Source organism: Ammospiza caudacuta, chromosome 10, assembly GCF_027887145.1.
Source record: "Ammospiza caudacuta isolate bAmmCau1 chromosome 10, bAmmCau1.pri, whole genome shotgun sequence".
Classification (NCBI taxonomy): Eukaryota; Metazoa; Chordata; class Aves; order Passeriformes; family Passerellidae; genus Ammospiza; species Ammospiza caudacuta.
In genome coordinates this window covers 25,396,653-25,421,114 of record NC_080602.1, presented here as the reverse complement: position 1 = coordinate 25,421,114, position 24,462 = coordinate 25,396,653, and the positions used below count along the sequence as shown (strand labels likewise).

Below are 24,462 nucleotides of genomic sequence, written 5' to 3'. Positions count from 1 at the left end.
GGGCTCACCGCTAGCCCAACAACAGGCTGTCGCCAAGCAGATGGCAGAGAGAAAAATCGCAGGGAACTCTGCCCAGAGGAAAAGGGACCGGGGGCAGAGGGGAGGAGGACTCATTAACATTTAAAGAGAATGAGCTTTCTTAGAGCATTTCTAGGAAAACTATTGATCAACACCTATTGAAGTTTAAAATCAAGTAAATCACGTTGCTGCTGCAGCTACGCTTTCCTGATTTCACCAAGAATAAAATGCTGCTACTTTCAGGGCTGACACAGGTATTGATTACCCAAAGTTTTCTGCCATGCTGAAGTGAGGATCCTTCACTGGAAACAGATGACTCCAGCCCATCTATATTTCAGGCCTGGCAGCCGTGGCCTCACATCCTCTCCCGGCTGCAGCTGCGCCGGCTGAGCCCTCACAGCTTCCACCTGCTTGTGGCCACATCCCCGCGGTGTCACTGCCCCTCCGGGCTGGTGCCTGAGCCTGTCACAGCCTCAATGCACCCAGGGGACAAAGACTGCTCTGGGAAAGCTTTCACACGGGCTGGTTTGGCCCAGAGGATGCTCAGTTCAGGAAATACAGCCCAAATGGACGGGTGCCTTCCATGACACTGCTGAACGCTCTCAGATATTTTCTCAGCACAAGAACCCTGTCAAGACAACCACTTAGAGTGGCAAAGCCTGTTAATATCTACTGACTAAAAGGTCATTTTTCTCCAGCCTGACTAAACCTCTCTCATTATCAACATACCTGTTGTTGGCCACAGGCAGGGCGATCTCAAACTTGGCCAAGAACTGGAAGTACTGCTCTTCAGTCTGCTCGGTGAAACCTGTCCCAACCAGCAGCATCCTGAGGTCCTCTGCTCTGATGACTCCATTCTTAGCTACAGACTTGGAGCTCTTGATGTTGAAAATCCTCTGCAGACACTCTGAGAGCCAGACAGGGTCAAGGAAGTAGAGGTTCCTCAGGCCATGGCTCGTGTCTGGGAAGTGCAGTAGTGTCCCTGTTTCTATGAGAAAATTAATTGCTGCAAAAAAGTGAAGAATTGGGAATTAGCAATAGATCAGCATTAGGAAACCACAGAAGTGCAGAAGAGTAAGACTATGAGGCACTTTGTGCAGTTTTATGCATTCCAGACACAGCCAGCACGCAGCCAAGCCAAGAGAGTAACATCTATCTGAGGAGTGCTGCTATCTGACACTCCACTTGTAAAACCCACATCTCACTTCTTCACAGCCAGTATTTCTGTCCCCACGACACCTCCCCTTCACCTTCCTCCTGTCATCTTCACAGGGAAGGGCTCTCCCTGCCTCCTGCAGAGCAAGGCCTCCATGAAGATCACAAGACTGGGGACCTACAGAGAAGCCAGACTTGAAACTATGGCAACCCTCACTCTACACAGACTAGAAATGAGACACAGCTTGTTAAAAAAAAAAAAAGAGTATGAAATCAGTAACCTCAGACCACCTCAGAAACTTCCTAGTCTTGTTCTCAAAGCCCCACTACTAATTTTATATCTTACCAATTTCCAAAGTCACCTCTACACTGGTGGAATTTGTGTTTTCTATTTGTGGAACACTTCAATTGGACATACATATTAATTTCCAAGAAATGACTGGTCTGCTCTGACCTACCAGTTTGCAAGTCTTCATAGTCTTTGATGTCATTTCCAGGTGTCTGCTCAATCATCAGCTCTATTTGTCTGTCTGTTAAATACTGCACATCATCATTTTGACTTCTTCTATGCTGCTCTGCAAGGACAGCTTCTTGGAGGCTGAGGTAACTCCTTGGTATCTGCAAGCCGTGTGAGAAAACCAGCAGGATCAGGATCAGCCAGCAAGGGATGAACTGGCTGCCACCTTTCTTTCACAGGGATTTTTCAGTGCTGTCTTTTCCCAGAGCCAGATTGCCATTTTAAATATTCACATGGCTCCTGCACCAACCCCTTACTCCATCAATAACTCCTAAAGGTGACCTCCCAAGCCTCCCAAAGGCCCTGCTTTGGCAAGGATCACCGAGACAGAGCAGTTCTCACCAATCTCCCTGCAAGTTTCTGGGAGCAAATTGAGCTGCCAACATCCTTCATGTTGCAGGTGACGTGAAAAATCAGCTGCCGCAGTCCCTCGAGGCCTTCCAGAGTCTTACACGAGAGCTCACTGCAAAAGCCATGCAAGGGGCAAGGTTATCAATCCTTATCAGCACACTGGCTTCCTTTCCAGCCTCACTTTCTCTTATCACTGACTGTAAATTTCCTGTGTCAGCTGAATGGGAGGAAGGCTGTTAGTGAGTATTTTTAGAATACTTTGGAGAAAACACAGAGTCGTCTGGAAAAGATGTACCAGGCCACATCTGTATTAGCCCAACCTCTGCTCTGCCTGCTTCAGTGCCTGCACTGCTGTCCCCTGTGCACTGGGGTGTCTGGGGACATCCTGGCAGCCTGACCGGAGTCATCCCCCTCCGTCCCAGAGCCACACACATCCTGGAAGGGGCTGTGGGGAGGAGGAGAACTCTGTGCCCCAGCAGCCTCTGGGGACAGGTCCAGTGCTCCCTGCCCAGATCAAAGAGGCAGGATGATGACTACCAGACACCTTTTCCACCCTCATTCCGGCCCTTGATCAGCTGGATCCTGCAATCTGGGAATTGATGCTTAGATCTTAAAAGCTGGCCTTCATTATCTCTTCAACAGCTAAAAACCTGCTCTCTTCAACTCCTACTAGTTTTAATCTCTCTGTGGGCTGGATAAGAACAGTTCTGTTCCACGTTCCTCAACAAAGGGTCTTTCTAACTGATCCTACACACATTCCCATGGCAGACAGAAAATCCTTCTCTAATGAAAATATATGCTTTATCTTAAATCTCAGCCCTTCATGGCACTGGGAAGTGTGCAGCTCACTGGGATGCTGAATGACCGTGACCACTGACAGAAGCACCTGGGGTCACCCACACAAGGATTTCACACTCCTCCAGCCCCAGAGCTTAATGCCATGTTTATTCCAGGTGGATGATGGAGTGTGGAGAGGCACAGGAGGAAAGAGGCTGGGAAGAAATGGAAGGGGAAAGGAAGGTGAAGAGAAATGTTCAGAATGCCTGTCAGGGTGAAAGAAAATCCCCTTGGGAAAGAATGATGGAGATTGTGTTGTGATGCTCTGAGGTGATGGCAAAAGAGGCTTGAGATGCCACAAACAAAGTTTTCTCCTTCTCATGGTGAGTCTTTGAGCCTCACAGCGGGTCCCTGATGCTTCTTCTGATGGGGAAGAGCTGGCTGGGATGCCTGACAGTGCCTGGGATGCCTGACCCGGGCCGGGGTGCCTGACAGTGCCTGCAGAGCAGTGTGTGGGAGGTCGGCTGATGCCTTTGCCAGGCAGCAGATGGGAAGTGCTGGGGACATCACAGTGCCCTTCCTCATCTGCCAGCTGCCACCTGCTCCTGCCCCAGGCAGATATTTTCACGTTGTTTGGTGCCAGCCTGCTGCACCCCCTGGCTCACAGCATGCTCCGTTCCCAGCTGGAGCAGCCTCCTCTTCCCAAAGGCATTCTCTTGAAGCAGTGTCAGACTGTGTGGCCTGAGGGACACCCCCCTCCCAGGCAGGCCCAGCCCTCTGTTGTGACACCTGGAGATGGATGGGACAGGTTTGGACTGTCAGAGGCTCGGGGGACTGACCCTCCTTGCCCAGCCACGTGAGCTGTGTTCCCACGTCAGGAACCACCCACAGCCTCCCCTCAGCAAAGGCCCTGGCACCCCCCTGTGACAGTCACGCTCCCACAGCATTAATTAGTCGATCTGCACCCTCTCCCCTTGTGACTAATGTGTCACCATCAAACAGTGAGAAACCTGAGTGAAGGGGGAGCAGTAAACAGGCTGGTCAAGGTCATGACTTTGGAGCTTGCAGCTCTCAGACTCATCATCAGCCCCCTGAGCAACACTGACCTTCTCTCTCATTATAATACATTATCTCAGTCAAAAATAGATGAAATGCAATGCTGACGAGCCTCTAAATTGGTTCCGTTGCCAAGGAGATCAAGTATCTCAAAATTGTTAAAAGTGTCATAAAATAAAGAGTGAGTGACTGAACTTCACAAAGGCACAAGGACTCACTGCAGGTGCTTGAAGGTGATATCTGGGAATCCAGTTGCTCTGGATCCAGAGGGAGAGCGACACAGAGCCAGGACGTAGGCCCTCAGGGTTGCTATCCTCTCCACACGGAATTTCGTCTCAATCAAATCCAGGTGTGTTCCCACCACCAACACCACTGAGTTTGGAGCCTTGGCCTGCAAGAGAAAACACTGGCAGTGATCTCACCCAGATTACACCAGTGAGGACAGGTGAAAAGTGTTGTATTTAAGAGGAGGGAGTCACACATATCAATAAAATGGAATACACATATATGGTTATAAAATAAAGGCAACCTGTCATGGCAGCTTGACAACAGCTACAAGTGATTTGGGTATTACAGAAGTAGATCATGGCTTAATCATCTTCTGCTACTGCAGAGCAGGAAACTGTCACTTTGGGTTTTTACATCAGGGTTTAACATAAAAGGAGTTGCTGTGAGTCAGTGAATTAACAGCACTTGATGGAGTTTGCATTCACCAGTTTGTCTTTCCAATTCCTGGTACCCCCAGTACACTTTATTTCTCGTAAATTCCACAGGTTAGGCATCCAGTGTGTTTAAGATACTTCCCATTGTGTGCTTCAAAGCTACAATTTCACTTCTTCTCTCCCAATTCTATTGTAAAGGGTCATGAACAAAGACTCTCTTGTGGTTTTCTCCTTTCTACATACAGCCCTCTTCATTTCCCCTTTTTTTAACCATCATGATCGCATTTCTCTGCATTTTTCCTGATGTTACTGTGTGCTTGCTAGGATGTATTAAGGACACATCATACATTTTGGAAATATAATAATTTTCCCTTCAGCTTTGTTACCTAGTTTGGGTTTTTGATTGCTGGTGACCATTAATATTTCGATAATTACAAGATGTTTGTTTTTCAAGAGGCACCCCTTTTTGTGCATTTAATGTTGAAACAACTATCAAATAATAAAGAGTTACAGACAATTATGAACATGGTGTTGGAAAAATGCAATTAATTCACTGCAGCTCTGAGCCTAAATGAGAGCTGGTTTGGAAATACTCTCCAGCTTACCTGAATCTAAAGTGTTAAAAATATAATGTCAAGACTAATGTGTGTCTAACCCACAGAAGAAAGAAAATGCTTGAAACCCCCCTTGGAGCACAGTGTGGTCAAACACTAATTCCAAAATAAGTATGTTCAGCCTTACTTAGCAAGGGTTTATAAATCAGCTTTTGTTTCGCTCTCTGCTGTGTGTGAGGGAGAACAAAGCAAATGATAAATTTAAACCATTAAATATAGCGATACGCCTACAGCGTAATGGAAAATGAATCCCAAATGCTGTGCAAAATTCATAGCTTGGGGAGCTTTTAAAAGCAGAGCAAAAAGAATCTGCAATATCACATATCTGCGTGCTGAGCTGCTGCTTGATAAATAGATATCCCAGAGCCCACCAGTGACTTCTTACCTCAATGTTCAGCAACCAGAACTGTAAGTTTGCCACAGCTTCTTCCCCCAGTGCCAAGTTCCAGACCACTATGTACAATGCTTTGTCTGTGAAGAAACACTGATTGACTGTAGACATGCTCGCTGGGCCTCCGATATCCCAGACATTGAACTCCACTGAATCAACCTACTTAGACAAAGAGAAGTGTTCAAATCAAACCGTGGCAGTAAATCACTGGGAGATAATAGCTGAAGTATAAACCTACGCCTGCATAATGTATGACACAAGAAGGGGTTCAATGTCCTAATTGTGCCTCCAGGAAAGATAAATCAACAAGCAATTGTTAAGCATGGCTACCACTTCCCCACAGGAAATCAAGACTAATTACTTGCTGCTAAAACGATAGAGGTGCCCTTGATGCTGGTAAAACTCCAGTTAATGCTGTGGATTCTCCAGTCCAAACAAGGGTCTCATTCTGAGCCCTGCATTTCACTGCATCTGTAATAGAAACTGTTTCATCCTTGCCTCTGCCACAAGGCCATTGAAGCTGCTTATCTGCCACTGCTGTGGGGAACAGGAAACCCCTGCTGAAATCACTTCCACTGAGCTCAGACCGAGCTGAGCCAAGCAGAAGGGGGATGCTCAGGAGATGGGGAGCTTCTCAGGCCTTCCATAAACACCTCCTACACTTTGCTCCCAGGCTTCTGACGTCTGTGCCACGCCAGAGATGGGCCAGAATCATATTTGCTGTGAATCAGACTCACTGATTTCTGGGGGAACGCTTAAATGGAGGCCTCTCCAGTTCTGGCTCTCTTCCCAGTATCCCTGCATCCATTTCTCCGTGCAGCCCCAAGACAGCACTAAGAGGGAGCCTGGCTCTCTGCTTCACTGGCATTCAGGCTCTCAGTTGCAGCAGGAAGTACCTGCATATCTGGGAAGCTCTGTCCCTAAATCACTTGGCCCTGGAGAGTCAAAAAACCTGAGACTGAACACAAAACCAGACCTTCCTCCTCAGAGGAAGCCACCATCCTCAGAGCATCACATAACCCTCAGTGGGCTGTGTTTAAGAGGCTGGGGCCAGGTACTGACTGATCCCACGTGGAAGTTACCCTGTCAGAGTTCAGCCAGGAGCTCAGCATCTCAGCAGGGCTCTGATTCTGTGCAATCCGTGTGAAGTCTCCCAAAAACAGCTGGAAGAACTTCCATATTGTTGAAACCAAGCCCTAAGCAGCACAAGGACTGCTTTGTTCATCCAAAAGACCTTCAGCTGTGACTGTGTGTGTGGACAGACAGACTCAGAGATAGAGATAAAAGCCTGTTCATTGTCTTGATTCCACTCCAGGTCCCTGGTGCTGTCTACACTTTTATTTTATTCAATTGCTCTTCAACACAAAATGCACAAATCCCTTCTCCCACCAGATTCTACCCTTCAAGGAGTCAGCCTGTGTTGCTCTTTTCTTTCTGTCTCTGGCCTGGCACTCTTTGCTGTGGAACAGCTGAACTCAGCAGGCTCCTTTCCCCTTTCCAAAACAGTCTGGTGGTCATGGCTCTCATCTGGGAAGGGAGAGTGATGTGTTTGCACCCCCTCAGCTCTGACAAGACCTCAGGATGAATTCTGCATCCTCTAAACCCTGGGCTACTCTGCAGGCAGTGGACAGGGCCACCTACAAATGCTTGGATTAAATCAGCAATCTCCAAATTACTTCAGTGTGACACACTCCATGGATGAGCCACCTGAGATTTGGGTGTTTGAGATATGCCTTGGACATCTCACCTTCCACCCTCATCCCCCACCCAGGACAGGTCTGGTATCAAGCAAGTCCAGCTTTAGGTACTGATGCCCCAAATGAAAGCCCAATCTGCTGATTTAAATCACTCTCTCAAAAATTAGTGTCCACTGAGGTGGGAGAGCCAGAATTTCAGCCTAGCCAACACTCTTTAGAATACAGTCAGGAAAACAGAACTGCCCTCTAGTTCTGGAAATGAAACAGAATTGCAACGGGTATAAAACCACATCCCACTTGTGAGGCAATGGAAACTGCTCTTTGCAAAAGGACAATTTCAAATTTCAGCCCACAGGTCCTGCAGATCTCCGGCCGCTTTTCACCTTTGCCTTGTGTCCCACGGGCTTGGGCAGCTCCCACTTGGATGTGCGGATGGTGGCCTCGCTGTGCATCATCTGGGGCACCTTCCCTGTCTGCAGGATCTCCACCAGCGTGGACTTGCCCTGCCGGGGGGGCCCGATGACGATCATCTTCATCAGCTTGCACTTCTCTGCCCGCCGCAGCTGCGCTCGTAAATACGCCAGCACCGTCTTGGGGCCTGGGAGCGGGACACAACGGGGTGGGCACTGCAGCCAGCAGCACCCAGGGACAGCACAAACCCCACTCTGCACTCACACATCCCAGCTGGGAACTCCTGCTGCCCCTGCAGCCTGGCTGTGGGCTGAGAATAAACAAAGAAACCTCCAGCCTCAGGACAAACCTGAGACAGAGACCCCAGGAAAAGGTCACTGCTCGCAGGCTCCACAATGGAGCACTGTAAGGAGAAACAAATGCTGGGGCTCCTATGCTTCAGAAGCTGAAAGGAAACATAAAATACTAATTCAGTATTGGAAAAATACTCAGCTTTTCCCTCTACTTTTATGCTTCCAGTTAAAGTGAGATTGAGGTTTCAACAGTATACTACTGGAGTGGGAATAATTCCTAATAACTGGAGCAGGAATAATTCCTAGTAACTTTGTTTCCACAGGATTTTCTGATTAAAATGAAGAAAAAAAAAAAAAAGAAAAAAAGAAAAGAAAACAGCATTGTAATGGATCCAAAAACCTAGCAGTTCACAATAAAGTCACTTCAACGGGACTGTGACTGCTGATCCTAAACACTTCAGTCTTTAGAGAGACCATCTAAATATCCTAAAATATCCACATTCAGGAAGCAAGCCACAGAATTTATGCATACTGCAATTGAAATACTGCATTTATAAGCCATCATTTTAAATTGTGATCTGTCTTGAATTGATCATTACAGCCAGAGCTTAGCACTGATTATCAAATTTGTAAATATGAGTAGGAAGTTTCCCTGTGCAATTCCAGTTAACCCCATGAGGGCTCAGGCATTCACTGTCTGTTCCTGCTCTTGACCATTAAAAGGAAGAGATTTTATTGCATGTTCAGTCAATTTAATAAAGAATACACAGCATCAGCCTTACCCTCTTTTCTGATCTCTGCAGGAACGTTACTGATATTTAGTTCCTCGATATCCAGCTGCCAGAGATTAGCCAGCTGTCCAAGTTCTGGAGGAAGCTCTCGGATACCAGGGTTACTGTACAAAAACAAATAAATCTACCAACAACCAGGCTTTGTGTGTAAGTAGCTGCTCTCATGGACTCTCAGATTACGCTATTCTACCCTTGCAGAAATCTTCCATTAACATTTTAATAGGACTACTCAGCACTTTAATAGCAATTTCCATCCTAAAAGTGATGTATAACCTCAATTTATCCTCCAAGGCAGACAAATGTAATCATCTTTGCTGGATAGTTGAGGAAATAAAGGCAAAAATGATGAGTTATTGAATGTAGCACTACAGAAACTGACAGCAAAAAGCCAGAATGAACTAGAGACACATTAGATTCCCAGGCCTGTGTTCAAAGCATTAGATCATCTTCCCTAACTCCAAAGACCAGCCTCCTCCTTATCTAAAGCAAACCATGGGCACAGCTCTAACAAGGGGCTGACAATTTCCAGCTTTCTGACTTCAAAAGCACTGGACATCTGGGGTGGGGCTCCACAGAAGACTGGTCACTAAAACAACATGGGAATAACACTGCAAAGCTTTTCCAGGACATGGACTTACTTTCCTAAATAAAGCTCTGTTAAACCTTTCAGGAGGCAAACGGACTGCGGGACTGAGTCCAGCTGATTGTCGTTCAGATAAAGAACCTCCAGAGAATCACTCAGAAATGCTGGAAACTCCAAAAAAGGACCTGGAACGAGACAGAACACAAAATGCACCTTTAAAAAAAGAAACAACAAAACAGGCATCAAGGCTCTGAACCAAGAGCTTCACGTGAACTTTGCAGGCAGGACATGAGGTCACATCCATTGGCAGGGCCACCACCAAGCAAGAGCAGAAAAGCAAATGGCCTTCAGTGACAATCTAACATCAGTGTTCACATCTCAGTGTCCTAAAGTCACAGGGCTGGAAGGGGACAGTGTCCAGGACTTATGGGGTGCTGAGGGAGGACCTCCAAACCTGCCAAAACAGCTCAGGGGATGAGTGGCACCTTGTCTCCTACTGCTGAATACATGGTAATATCCTGTGAACTGCCCCTATTGCAGCCTAACAGCTGGCACTGAGAGGGCATCCCACGGGTACAACTGGTTCTTAACATGGCACTGAAAGGGCACACCCAGGGCACAGCTGGTTCTCAATGTGTTTTTTCCATATTACCTAAGAAAAGCCAGTCAGAATTTATGTTCAGGTTGGCACATTGCATCCCACAGTAATTGATGGTGGATCAAAGTCAGTAACAACAGAGAAGAAAATCCAGACTGGAGCTGAGAGACTGACCTATGCTGTCTCTAAAACATGCTGGTGTTTGCCCCTTTGTTCTGTTTTAGAAAAGGACTCAGGGAACTTCCCCCGTGCCTGAGGAGCATCTTGTGCATTTTGGGAGCAACCCAAGCAACAGGAGCATCAACTGCATGGCTGAGTTGCTGCTGCTGCTGGAGGGGTTCAAACAAAGGGAAGCTCTTCAAGGCCCAAAGAGCACCATTTCACTCCAGAAATGGCACCTGGGACAGTGGCACAAAAAGCTGCCATGGATTGTGTTGCTGTACTGAGGTTTGACATTTATCTACCAAAGAGCATCCTGAAATGAAGGAAAATCAGGCAGGTTTGGAGTCTGAATAGGGAAGTACAACCAGCACCATCTGTTGCCTCCATGGTTAATCAAAGCAACTCCCTGAGATGCAAGACTGTCCCTTCCTGAGGGATGGGACAGTTCCACTTCACCAAGATCTTCCTTTACAGAGAAAATGTGAGGACCTGCAATTAGACTCAGTCAAAAAGAGGAAAAAAAACTGGAAGAGGTTTTCTCAGGAGAAAACTCCCCAGTTCTAATATTAACAGCATTGCAGCCTGAGTTGTGATCAGAAAAGGAACAAAATAGAGTCCCATTGTCTGCAGGGGGGTCTCATATACGTGACAGGACTGTCTGGTGTGGGCAGTGTCACAGTCTGCCTTTTGAGTTTTCAAATTGAAAAAATCATCTTTGGGATTATTTTAGGAGAACAGCAGGCTGATTCAGGGATGCAATTCACTTCCTTTCTGGCTCATTGCTGAACTTTGCATTGCTGCTCTTCAGTAGGTACCTGGGCACGGATAGATTTAGTCCCTCTTGGACACGTAGGAGCAAACTCCTAAAATAGCAGCAATACTCTGAATTCACCGAAGAGTCCCAGGTGGAAAGGAGTGTACTATATTGGAAGCAAGCTTGAGGTGTTTATGAATTGTAATTATTTATTCATGAGTTATTTATGATTTCTCTGGCTTCAGCTCAAATTTTCTTTTAAAGAACTGTAGAAAAATTAAAACAAATCCCATCTTGAAAATGTATTTTTGGATGAATAAACGCTACCAACACCACACATGCATGTGCAAGAAGTTATTCTGAGACTTATCAATCAAGTATAGTGAGCACCATAAATTATTCTCTTTAAATAACCTAGACTTAAGTAAACAGCTTTGTTGGTAAATCATATGAAAACCTGTCCACCCCCACCTCACCAGGAGACTTCTGTGAGCAGCTGATGTACTCCAGCTTCTGTTTTCTCTTGATGTTTAAATTCTTGGCCACATCCTCTCATCTCACCAAGCTACATTTGGCAGAGGAACAGAGAGAAAAGGATGAGCTGCCTCTGCTCTGTCTCTGTGCTGCTCACCCGTGGCACCAGCCAGGTGGGCTGCTCTGTGCCCCCTCACACCTGAGGCCACCTGAGGCAGCTCCAGGGTGCACCAGGGTGTAAAGTGGCTGTTCAAATGTCACTGCTGCAGAGCCCATCCTCTCCTGCTTTCTGGGTTTGCAGCATGTAGAGATTTCCATTAGGACAGCAATTCCGTTTTAGAGCTGGCTGTAGCTGCCTTTGCCTGCTGCTCCTGCCCTTCTCTCCCCTTTGGGAAATGCTGCTGCAGCACTTCACAGCAAAGCTCTGAGGATATGTCAGACTCCACAAGGGTCACACTCCTTTTCCAGTTGTTCCATAGGCCAACAATGTCACAGCATTTCCATTTCCTGCCTGTGAAACAGCACAGACCAACCTCTTCTCCCCCTGGGAGGCACACACACCTCAGCCAGCACAGCAACCTCCACTGCCATGGACAGGAAAATGAGGCAGGACCAGCCTGGCCTGGAGGTCCAGGTTAGAGCCTCTGCCTCCCAGAGAGCAGCTGGAGGTGAGGATCTCCAGCCCTAACCTACAGCTATGGCTGCACATGGTTCATTCACCAATTTCACCTCAGGCAGAGTTTGCAGGGGAACTGAGGGAAGGATTTGCTGCAGGAGGGCCTCTTCCTCCCACGAGCCATCCACGGCTGCTGGGATGTGATGCTGGCTCTGTCCCACTCTGTGACTGGCAGGGAATGCTTAGAGCCAGGCATTCTGCAGGCAGCCAGAATGAGAAAACTCCCCAAGTGCTTTAAAATAAAACAACAAACAAAAGAAATGCAGATGAATCCCACAGAGAGCAGGAAGCAGTGCAATATCTTCAGATATCCCTTTGTTCTCTCTGGGATTTCACGTGCATTTCATCAGCTCTGCCCCAAACTGAGGGTGCAAATCACAGGCAGGGGAAAATGTGCCATTTATAAAGTCAGCAACCAAAACAATCCTAAGAGTCACAGGGATAATTATGGGTTAATTTCCCTTCAACATGCCACTTAATGCTCTGGCTAAAAGGCATAACCTTCATGAAGGGCAAAAGAAGCAGGTTTCACACCATTTTTCTATATTGGTGGTACCAACCAGCTGCATCATTTCTTTAGAAACATTTAATCTGAACATATTTCCTCTTAATGAAATGCAGTTGCACTTTAAATTGCAGAGGAATTTCCTCTGCTTTCTCTCCAGCCAAACTGCAGATTCCTGCTGCCTCCCAGCTCTCCTGGCATTGCCAGCACTCGCTGTGAGCCTTACCTGCCTCGGGGCCACCACGCACCCTGTTCTTGGTGGTGAAAAAGGGGATCCTCTTCGTCTTAAACCCCTCATCGCTCCTGTGGGCCAAACAAAACAGGGACTCGTGGGGAAAACATCTTGGAAAGGTGCTGAGCTACATTGGGAAGAGCCTGACCATGCTCACAGCTCTCACAGGATCCCACCTGCTCTGGAGAGATGGGGTGAAACCCACTGTGCAATCAGACTCCACCAACACTTGTCCAGCCCAGTGGTTTTGTCCTGGCAAATCAACAGAGCTCCTCAAGCAGCTCTCCCAGCTCCCAGGGCAGGAGCACTTGACCCCTGGCTTTATGGGTGTCAGGGTTAAGTGGTTGTCAAACAGCAGATTGAAGGAGTTTCACCAGAAGTGCTGGAGAACCGACCTGCAGCCACTGCCTGCCCTCCCCAGGGAGGCTCAGAGAAGATGACCCAGCAGCATGACTCTGGAAATGCACTGGGACATTCAAAAAGTGGCAACTTGTCTTTTGCAACTGACACAGAATCTCCTAAGGACTCCAAAAACTGTGTTGGACAGGCACCCAAATGAGAAGATATCAGCATGACACAATTCAGTGCAATTTTGGAGATGATAAAGGACCTTTAACTCTCTATGTTAAACATCTCTATTGGAATTTCTAAACAGAACAACATCACTCATTTATTGGACGATCTTATTAACATCAGCCTTAGAATCACAGAATCCTTTAGGCTGGAAATCTCTATGAACTGGCAGCTGGTTACACTTCCATTTAAAAAACAAAGACTTTTCATTTTTTCCATAACAATACTCCCACACTAACTAATAACTGCAGTCCAGCCAGATGGTTTATGGTTAAGATATGCTCCCCACAAACTTGTATTTGTAGTGATGAACCACACAGCGGGCTGAAGAAATTCCTACATGTTCAGAAATTAAACTGCTATTATCAACAATCTATCCACTTAATAAATGATACAGTGTGCTAAATGCCCAAAGAATTCAGCAAAGGATAATTCATCACTGTCACAGACACACAATGTACTTGGGGATATGGTATGTGGGTATCAATGCCTTCTGTGCAGGTGATTAATTCTTTCCTGACACCCTTTGTGTTACACGAGGCATTTGGTTTGCTATTATTTCTTCAGCTTTTGTTTTCTTAGCCAAAACTTGAAAGCAACACTTACTTCCCAAGCTGGTTTTTTGAAAGATCCAGCGACTTAAGTTGTTTGCAATTCCACTTATCCTGCGAAGGCAACGTAACTAACTGATTTCCCAGCAGCTTCAGGGACACCAAAGCCTAGGAGAGGAACAGCCTGGAGTTAGGGAGCACCAAACACACAGAAGGAGCTTTTTAAGCATGGCTATTAAATAACAGAAACACGAAGAAAGTACATCTTATTCATCAGAACATCCTGTCCGTGCTGCCCAGCATGCAAACATTTCCTCCCTGTCCCCAGCAAGTTCTGCACGGAGCAGCACCGCTCACTCCAGGGAGATTATTGCTCCACTTGCTGACAGATGCACTTGGAAACAGCCCATGCAAGAGGACATCTTACTTCTGAGTGAGGAAACCTTTCCAAGTGGGAAAGAACACTCTGATTTACCCACACAGGATGCCACGTATGGACTACAAATATATGTAATAAATGTGTGTGTCTGCACACAGTGGGTTTACACCTGCAGTGCATCACAAAATCAAGGTGCAAAACACGAGCCACTTCACACAAGTTTTGACTGCTTTTTTATGACAGCTGTATTAAAATGGACAGTATTTGTATTCACTTTCTGAGACTTATACAATTTACACATCTCCTTTTTTTCTCCCCTCCCAGCAGAGACAGGAATTTTAAAAACAAGTGAAACTGATTGAGACCATACAGTTAACACCACACAGATAGGACTCAGCTGGAAATACCAAGTTAAACATAAAATCTCCTTTGAATTTAACTGAAATATAAAACAAAAAATGCAGTTCCCATTCAGCTTTGTAAAGTTTATGCTCTTCCATCTGCCCTTAATAATGTTGAGGCTCAAATGATCATTTTCATTTGGCTGAAAATCCAATTTTCCACTGAAAAACAGCGCTGTCTGTAGAGTTTCCAACCAGGTTTATTCAGCAAGTCCCCCCACCATGAAAAACTGAGATAAAGCAGAATGTCAGCTGAATTATCTCCTGTCAGAAGTACAGCAATATTAATGAATTATAGCCCATGGAAATCATGTTTTACCAGCAGAGACTTCAGTGTCAAGTGTGTTAAATGTTTTATGTGCTCCACGTTAATAAAAAAGGTTTATGCCCCTTTTCATCGAGCAGGATTAACGGGGTCTCACAAAGCAGTTTGTTGGCCTTCCTCCCCTTTTTTAGATTGGAAAAATATGAGGTGTCCATGTGACATAAGTGATGGACAAGCAGCAGTGGCTGGAATGGGAATTCCCGTGCAAAACGCTCCCTCTAGTGATGGAGAGGGGCAGAACGGGGCTTTGCTGGGTTTTGGGAAGGTGAAAGGAATACAGAACTGCAGACAGAGTGAGCCACCCAAGGAAAGGGAGAACTGGAAAACTGAGAACTGAAAACTGACAGAAAATGCTTTTACCATCATTGTGCTCCCCTGCGAGGAGGGCCCAGCCTGCCCTTGGCTCCTGGTGTGGGGCTCTCTCCAAGTGTCAGCATGGGGCTGTGCAAGGACAAAATCTCAGACGTCTCCCCAAAACACCCCTGGGCAGGGGGAGGGAGCAGAGGGAGGCTGCACATCCCAGAATTAGCACAAATGTGCTCTGGGGGCTCTAACTGGGGTGATTCTCTTTCAATCACTGTGTCTGTGTGCTCCCAACACTGACCAAGGCCACTCTCCAGGGAGCTGAGAGCCTGGGCAGCTTCTCTCCAGTGGTTCTGTGCATGGGGGGAAATCAGTGACTGTCAGCTGGCTGTGGTTCTTCATGGCTGAAACTCTGGAGATCTCCAGTCCTTTTAAATTGCCTCTTGTCTCTGATTTCTCCATTTTTCCTGCCTTTCAGTGTGAGAATGGGGGCCTCCAGAAGGGACACAACAGCAGTGGCAGACAAACTGCCTTCAAAGCTGCTGCCACAGCATGCAAAAGGGTGTGGGTGACACCTGAGTGAAGGGACTGCAGCATCGGATTAAGGTGCCTCAGTCAGGTCATGACGTGGAAAAGCTGACCAGAGTCTAAACTCAATTATTCCACCCAGAGAGGGCCAGGTGTCTGCAGGAGAAGCAAAGCAGGGAGAAGCCAAGTAGTCTAGAGAACTAAGACATGGCTTGGTTGGTTCCCTTAGAAGGCAACAGCCAGGAAAGCTGAGGAGGTTTCTGTTTCTCTCAACAGCACATTTCTGGAGTACACATGGTATGAAGGACTGAGCTGGTCCCAGTCTTGAGATTCCTCTTCAAACCATGCAAAGGCCAGTGATAAACTACACTGCACTGCAGCTACAGTGACAAATGGCTGTCCCATGACATCTGCTTTCAAGTCACAGGCCTCCTCTGCTCTCTGCTTTTCCCAGGGAGAAAACAGTTCACAGCTGTTCCTACATAAAAATAATACATTATCTGTAGGAACACTTCACTTCCCCTTTCTCCCTCCTCCACATCTGCTTCTGGAGCATGAGCACAGCCCTGTTCACCCACACCAGCTCTACAATCAAGGAGCAGCCAAGCCAGGGCTCCTCCAGGCATGGGGTTTCACCTTCTACTTGCTCACCACACTCTGGCCCTCAGGGTGCTGAAAATATTTTATATTTCTTTTATGAATAAAATGCTGATGATATACAGATAAGAACTGACATGATTTAGGGCAGCCAAGGCTCACTAACTTTGAAAACATCAGCAAAGATTGTGCTGAGGTCTCTCCCTCTGCACCCTCTGAGCAGCAGCACCTAAGAACTGTGCCCTGGAAGCACCATCTAGTGTTTAATATCTGCCATGGTGAGATATCTGCCATCCCACCCCCTGGGATGGCTCTCAATACATTCAGAAAAACCAAGTTCTGGAGACAATAGTCCATAGGATTTGTTCTGTTTCAGGAGAAATGCCAACTGGAAACAAACAGCCAGCAGAGAGCAAAGCCAAATGTCCTGGGATGACTGGGAAGAACTGAGGGAATGCAACCCTCTTGCTCCAGCAGGAGTAAAAGGCAACTTTGCAGCAGATCCTGAGATCAGGACTGGACATGGAAATGAACCATCACTTCTGCATCCTTCCCAGAGAGGCCAGCAGGGAAAAGCATGGAACTTCTGCCCAGATTCACCTCTGTTTCTCTGTTTTTCTCTGAGTCTCACAATCTTGCAGGGAAGCTTGGAGGAAACCCCAAGTTCTGCTTGCTTTCATGACAACACCACGTGAAAGCAGAAATTCTAAAGAATTTTGACATAAACCCATGGATCTGTGGTGTTCACAGGAAAGAATTATTTAATCTACAACTTTTAAGATTACAGAGGTCCCATGCAGCATTGTTTAGGGCATTCCAACGTGCTATTTTCAGCACAGAAAGACTAACTCCTAATTACACAACACTTTCTTCAAGAAAAAACACAACTATTTTCGAGTGTACTTGAGTACATCAACATTTCAATGGCTGGAGCTTGGAGCTACAATGCAGGGCTTGTCTTCCAAACTGTGCTCCCAAATTCTGTAAACCACAGACATCCAGAGAGTTCTCAGAAGACCTGTGTGAGAAACTAGATACATCTCACTGGGTGAGGGCCTGAATGTGGTGATTCAGGGGGTGACAGCCTGCTCAGGGGCTCTGTGCACCAGTTCAAACCAGCACGAGGGCTCCTACCTTACCCAGGCAGCCAGTCTGAGTCAGTGTTAGGAAAAATAATGTGAGAACTAGGAAGGAATGACACTTACTTCAAGCTGGAAGAGTCCTGCTGGAACTTCTTTCAGTGAATTCTCAGAAAAATCCACTTCTCTCAGGTGATTTTTCCAGAACACAGTCAATGCATCAGGTAGGAATTCCAGTGAGTTTCTAGAGGCTTTACAACATTTCTGGAAAAGATAACAAGCCCCACACTTACAGAGTAGTAATAATATCTTTAAATAATGTGGTAGATCAGCTGTCACATATCAAAAGCTTTAATAAATTAATTTTAGGTGGTCTCTTTAGATCTCTTGATCTAGATAAATTATTAGGCATGCAGGCACATAGGGTTTGCTAAGGAGATGCACTCAACTGCTGGTCAAATTTCTTGGTAGGCAAAAAGCATTCGAAAAATTATTTTGAAAACCACCCCCATTTGCTTTTCAACCACAAACAAACACTTCCCCAGAGGATTCTGTTCCTCTGACGTCCCTGTAAAAATGAGGAATAAAGTCACAGTGATGGGTGTGGATACAGATGTCCTAATTTGCCATGGGTTTAGGCAAAGTCACCCCTGGTGAAAGTTGGGTGTTTTGTAAAATGACCCTAACAATACTTCTGCCCAGAGGAACCACAGAGAAAATGAACACATCCATGTAAGACACATTTCTAAAACTCTTCCACCAATGCCATCAACATGGTGAGAACAGGGTGGAACCTCAGAAAAACTGGATCTGAAACCCATAAACCAAATTTGGCAGGGGCACTCCTACAGAACAGCCTTTTAAGCATCTGACAGCTTTTTAAGCATCACAGTCAATTTTTTTTTTTTTTTTCATTGTTTCAACAGTTTTTTCAGCCTCTGACTTTGTCAGAGCAGTTCAACTTACCAGGGGGCAGGCCCAGGGGTCTGGAAACACTTTCAGCTGATTTCTGGAAACATTCAGCATGTTTAGGGACTTGAAGCAGTATACAAAAACCGTTGGAAGTTCCACCAACCTGTTGTCAGAGACGTCAAACTCCTGCAGCTTCCTTAAACCAATCCAATTAGTTGCTGGAAAACATGAAACATTGTGGCCTTGGTATGAGAGCATGAGAGCTTTTTAAAGCCACTTAAGCCATTATTTTAACATTTTGGGGTTCTTCCCTAGAGCCCAGCCCTGAAATACAAGGCCAGCACTGGACTGTACGTACTGTTTTCCTCGTCAAACAACTTCTCCAGAGAGTTTTTGGAAGCAATGAGCTTTTTAAGGTTTTTAAGGTGTAGGAATCCAGTAGGGAGAGTGGAGAGCCTGTTGCTGGATACATCAACCTCGAGTAACCTGTGAGTACAGAACAATCTCAGTCAGGTATCAGTAAAACACTAGCAAAGCCTCCTGTGGCCACAGACATCTGTTTTACCAGGACAGCTTCAGTTCTGAACGAAAGCAGCTGAAGTGTGCCTCACAGGGCAAAGTATAAAACCCTAATTAGAAAATTAACCCTTCCAGGGAGCAGGGAGAGGTGCTCTGGATAGACAGCAATTCAAATCATTGGTATCATCCAGTAAATGTCACTCTGAGCCAGCTTAGAGGAGTGGGGCTCACCAGAGCTGGAGAAAAGCAGAAGCAACATGAGACCACACAGGAATAAAAGTCCCCACAACTGTCCTGACAACAAACTTGGAAACCCTGAGAATGCAGAGGGGCAAATCCTAAGCTACACCTTGCAGAGCAAGAAGCTCCTGCAATGCGCTCTCCCCTCACACAGTCTCCCTCAAGGCCAGTGTGAGCTGCTCTCCCTGCAGGCTCAGCTTTGCGGGGAGCACACACCTTGTGCAAATGATCTCATCAGAGGACTGCACACTGGGTAGCTCTGTCAGCTGGTTGTCAGCCAGGCTGAGCTTCCTCAGGTTGATCAGCCCCCACGGGATGACGGAGGGGAGGGACACCAGGCAGTTGGCAGAGAGATCCAGCTCAGTTATCTGACAGGAGATATCGATCAGCCAGTCTAGATCCACCCAGGGCAGCTTGAGGTTTGACCAGTTCACACACAAAGCCTGCATGTGTCAGAGAGAGAAGAGAAAACCACATTAGTGAAATCCCAGTTGGTCTCAGCCTGTGCTACACCACTGGGGATCTGGCAGAGCAGAGCACAGGCCATAAACATTTTGCTCACTTTCCAATCTGCTTCTAGGAATTAAACTGACTCAGAGATGAAATCATGCCTGGATATCAGCAGCCCCTGCTGTATCTGCTCCAGGATTTCACTCCAAAGGCCATGAGCAAGCTCAAGCAGGGGACCTGGACCTCTTCACCAGTCCATATTATCCAGGGCCCAGCATGGACAGAAGAAAGTGTGAACACACAGTTTTCATCAATGCAAGGAAACAACCCAAGGCTTCATTTTCAAGATCACCTCATTGCATTCCAATCCTTGTCCTGAAATGCACATTTTAAAAATTATATTCCCAAAATGTTTTCATAAACTTGCTGTTTTTGACATAACTCATCCCAAAACCAGCCTCAATGGAATGATTGTTAATTCTCCACCAGGAGGCAGCAAGAACACAACAGCAAATTTAATTTGCTTTCTTTTCCAATGCCCAGTATTTAGCTCTTTGGACTTTTAATCCTTAATTTAGAATTAAAAGGAATGAGTTTGGGAAAAGGAGAGAAAGAAAAGGGAAACAAAGGCCTGTCTCAAATGCTTATCAGAGACTCAGGACTGATCTGACAGTTCAAATGTTTTGGAGAATGGAACAAAGGGTAAGTACAAACAGATGCACTTTTTAGATACTGACAGTAGTTGTACTTAGTGTAGACACTGTGCTTTTCAAACCTTCACTCGTGATGCCTCAGGACAGCCCTGCAAATATGAATGGAAATATTATGCCCACTGTGCCACTGGGGAAAGCAAGGCAGGGAGCTCCAGCTGTTTGTTCAAAGCTACATCCACTGCCATGCCACAAGGCACCCCTGTAAAACACAGCAAGCCAGCAGCAACAAGAAACCAAATTCAGCAGAGTCTCCACTGCTACTGCAAAGTGCACAGCACCCAAAGGGAGCTGCCCTGCAAAGCTTCCACTCTCACACCAAACATACCCTGCTTTTCTGCCAGATTTCCCATTCTGCATATTTAACAGCTCCTTGCTTAGAAACTCTAAGTTTGAAACTCTAAAATGCAGCTTTCTGAACTTTTCTCTCACCTGTAACATGTACCACAAATCCCTTGGCTTAGGAAAAATGTACTTGTCCTTGAGTGCACCAAACAGTGCAGCAATAATACAACCTTACAGCCTTCTTTTAGGGGCTGCAAGCAGGACCTTGTGTCTGTGCTGCAGACTGATAAACCATCTCTACTTTGCATTTAGATTGCTGTGTATCATTTCCCTCAAAAATGCAGAGGCATGGCCTCAGGGTGGTTAATGTGATAAGGAGATACCTGTAGAATGCAGATAATGACTTCTCAAACCACAGACAAGATTGTGAAATCCAGCACCTGCTATCAGTGCTGTGGGTTGGTGTCCTGTATCCAGGGCAGCTTTTGAATCCCAGCAATCAGTGCCCTCCTTCCCATGCAGAGACAAGGACTGACAGTGTCTCTGCAAGCTGGAGGACCAGCCAAACCCCTCTATCTGATTTAGAGACAGGGGACCAAATTCAGCTGGTACCACTAACCTGGTATCAGTGGAGTTACTTTTGGAGTTTGGTTGGCTCAGGACTCTGCAGTGAAAATGTTAATTAAGTGAAAGAAATCCCTACAGCAGTGCCACAAAGAGGGGATTTACTCCCAACTCATACTTCTTCACCTGCACTATTTCCCAGAAAAGCTGTTTCTCTGATGCCAAAGGTCTGTGATGCCAAACTCACAGAGCTCAGGGCTCAGCCCAACCCCTCTCAGTCTGGGGCTGGTGGTGAACTCTGTGCTAAACCAGGGACAGAGTTCAGAGGATGTTAGCTCAGGGCTGACTGCAGGCAGCTCACTGCTCCTCAGAAGGCCAAGGAAAACCTCTGCAGACTCCTCTCTCCTGCCAAAGGAAGAACTTCTCAATACAAGCCCTGAAGACTAAATTGAAATATACTGCAGCAATGTCAGGGGATGCACTGAGGCAAAGGACTGGAAATTGTGCAGAAGCAAGAAACCCCGCTGCTCTTGGGCAAAGGATCAACTATAAATATGAAAAATATTTACTCAAATCTGAGGCTGTCTGCTAAGGTGATTAAGAGAGGCTGTTGTGCATTTCTCCTAAATGACGTGATGTGCTCCAGAACCTCACTGCTGCTGTAGATGGGATAATCTGAGGACAGGGATCTGCTCCCTCCATCAACAGCCCTGCTCTGAATCCTGTGTGGGACTGCTGCAGGGCTCTGTGCTGCTGGTGATGTAAGTGAGATTACCAGGATAAAGAAATGAGAGGAGGATCCCACACACACACATACATTTGTATGCCTGAATATAAAACTATTGGTAAAAGATTTCCTAGGGAAAATACAGCAGACAAAGCTCTTCTCTGGCCTGTAATGGAAAAATTAAATATATCTCACACAGCACACATTGGAAAGTTACATTTATCTCTCTGCTGGCTACATCTACTGAAGTCTGGAATCTGTGCCTGGCCACTTCATTGCAAAGGCTCTCTTTGGCACTTGTTACCTGTTCCTGTAAAAATGGACCACTTCCCCTCTTCAGCAAAGCTGTGGTTTGCTGTGGGTATAAATTTATGCCAGGAAAGAACACAAAAAGGAGAAACAGATATTAGAAAAATGAGATGTAACTCGTGTTGCCTGAGAAAGGGCAGCTGTGCTGGGTGCAAGGAAGGTGTGGCAGCCAAAAGCAGCTCTCAGGCACATTTTGTGCATAGCTCTGCAGTCACTGCTGTGAAATCCATTGGAGCTCAGCTGTGCTCCAGTGGTTCCACTCAGAGACAGCACAGAAGGACAAACCCTCCTGAAGCTCTGGGCTCTCTCTGAAATGATCAGTGCTTGGTTTGCCCTTCCTGTCCAAGGGGAGAACTCTGTGACATGCAGCTGGCTGCCACACATGTCCCAGTTTTCACACAGCCCAGTTTTGCTTCCTCCCAGTGCAAAATCCCTCTCAGGATGAGCCCTCTGAGACAAAAAGAAAGCGCTGAGGCAGTTTGTCTGCAGCTGCCACAAAGCTGTGTTGTAAAAAGTTATCAAAGTTATCAGGGTGTGTGAGTGTCACTTCCCAAAGATCTGAGCTCTGCAGACAAACTAGGACAGATCCTCTCCAATCTGTCCCAGTCTGCCAAAATGAATTCAAAGAGAAAGCGTTAAATAAGCAAACATATTAAAAATAAATAGCTACTAGGAGAATCAAGGTCAAGATTCTGTGTTTTTTCTCTGATTTTTTTTTCTTTTTCTTTCTTGTTCAACCAGGCCATTCTGGCAATTAGCTGATATCTGAAGACTGCTCTCTTCTTTGCTCAGGGTGTGACAACAGCAAAGCTGAGTCATTTTTACAGCAGCGAAGTTAAATATTGCCAGCAAATTCACATAGGAAACAGACCTCTTCCCTGTGATTCAAACATTTATCCTGAGCTTATTCAAGCTGAATTATCCAGTTGGATTTCTTTTTTTCTTCTTAAAGACATTTTATCAACTCTTATCTACATCTAGAATTCAGATTCCTTTTGATTATCTGCCAACAAAATTAAGAGTAGCACAAAGAGGGCTCTAAATCTGCTGATTAAACCTAAAGTAGTCAAGCTCATTTATGTGGTCTAACACCCAGGCTATTAACAGGAACAGTGAGAGGATTCTGACAGAAAAACAGAGAATGGAGAAGTTTGTAAAGCTACTAAAAACTCTCCTTATTTTTATTTAACACCAAAGCAGAACCAACAATGCTACAAGCTGAGCACACAGATACTCAACTGGATTGGTGAGGGACATCTTTTCACTGCCAAATTTTTGTGGCCCAATGAAAACTGTAAGCATTGAAAGCTCAGGGATCTGATGCTCTTATTCAGTGTGCATTAAACTACACATTGAGGGGAAAAAATTCAAAATGCCTGATAATAAATTGCTGGAGAACAGTATAAATAATACAAAATACTGTGTGCTTCCCTATAAAGTAGTAACAACACCAGTGTGAGACTTTTTTAGTGCTCAGGATATGAAGTAGGGAAGATATTCAACAGATCATTGCTTTGCTCATGGTCCTTGTTAACAAAAAGCCACCCAAGCCCATTTTTACCTGCACTGTCTGACACAGAAGGGTTCCCATGCTCAGCTCTGTGCCATGCCAACCCTTGGGGACACCACAGAGCTGGTGCCATCACCCTGCAAGCAGGGGGCACAACAGGAACCTAAGGGGAGCGATGACCCTGGGGGCCAAGAGGGAATCTGTGCTAGAGGCATCTCAGCTTCTCTGGAAGGCTTTGAGCCCAAAGTTGGTGTTTCCTGTCCCCAGCACACCCTGGCTCACATGATGGTGTTTAAATTGCCCCACAGAAGCTGTGGCTGTGCCTTGCACAGTGATGCCATTCAAAGCCTGATGTTTCACACCCTGTAAATCAGCACCAAAGCCACTTGGCTTTCTAAAAGGGCAGCAAACCACAAGGCTCTTAGCTGAGGAGAAGAATCAGCAGCCACACGGCATGCAAAGACAATTATCAACTATTAAGATGATGCCCCTTCAAAACTACATCTCCTCAGGCAGATGAATGGTTACTTACTGTTTTTGCTGGAGCACTACCTGGTAGTGGGGTTGTCTCAATGAAATACTTCCTCAGAAGGTGTTTGCTGGATTCAGGGCTGTCCATCAGGATGTAGGAACAAAAGAAAGCTCCATTCCTCAACAAAAACACAGCTACATCTTCATTCCCTTGGGAGAAAAGCAGATTGTTTGCTCCCTTCACCTCAGGTAAATGAACCAGCAAGGAGCTGAACAGAAATCCTGGGAAATAACCACTTCTGAAAAAAAACT

At 46.0% G+C, this 24,462-nt stretch overlaps 1 protein-coding gene across 1 annotated transcript in view; it reads right to left on the bottom strand.

The window, feature by feature from the left end:
- LRRK1 (leucine rich repeat kinase 1) overlaps positions 1 to 24,462 on the bottom strand; it is a 53,279-nt gene that overhangs the window by 24,543 nt on the left and 4,274 nt on the right. Inside the window, exons 5-19 of the mRNA XM_058811096.1 lie at positions 24,212 to 24,360; positions 19,341 to 19,567; positions 18,724 to 18,851; positions 18,420 to 18,583; positions 17,580 to 17,717; positions 13,897 to 14,009; positions 12,712 to 12,788; positions 9,372 to 9,501; positions 8,725 to 8,837; positions 7,622 to 7,836; positions 5,536 to 5,700; positions 4,093 to 4,265; positions 2,033 to 2,153; positions 1,632 to 1,791; positions 748 to 1,024 (exon numbers count right to left, since the gene is read on the bottom strand). Coding sequence (XP_058667079.1) covers positions 748 to 1,024; positions 1,632 to 1,791; positions 2,033 to 2,153; positions 4,093 to 4,265; positions 5,536 to 5,700; positions 7,622 to 7,836; positions 8,725 to 8,837; positions 9,372 to 9,501; positions 12,712 to 12,788; positions 13,897 to 14,009; positions 17,580 to 17,717; positions 18,420 to 18,583; positions 18,724 to 18,851; positions 19,341 to 19,567; positions 24,212 to 24,360 — 2,350 coding nt within the window. The remainder of the gene's footprint in view (positions 1 to 747; positions 1,025 to 1,631; positions 1,792 to 2,032; positions 2,154 to 4,092; positions 4,266 to 5,535; positions 5,701 to 7,621; positions 7,837 to 8,724; positions 8,838 to 9,371; positions 9,502 to 12,711; positions 12,789 to 13,896; positions 14,010 to 17,579; positions 17,718 to 18,419; positions 18,584 to 18,723; positions 18,852 to 19,340; positions 19,568 to 24,211; positions 24,361 to 24,462) is intronic.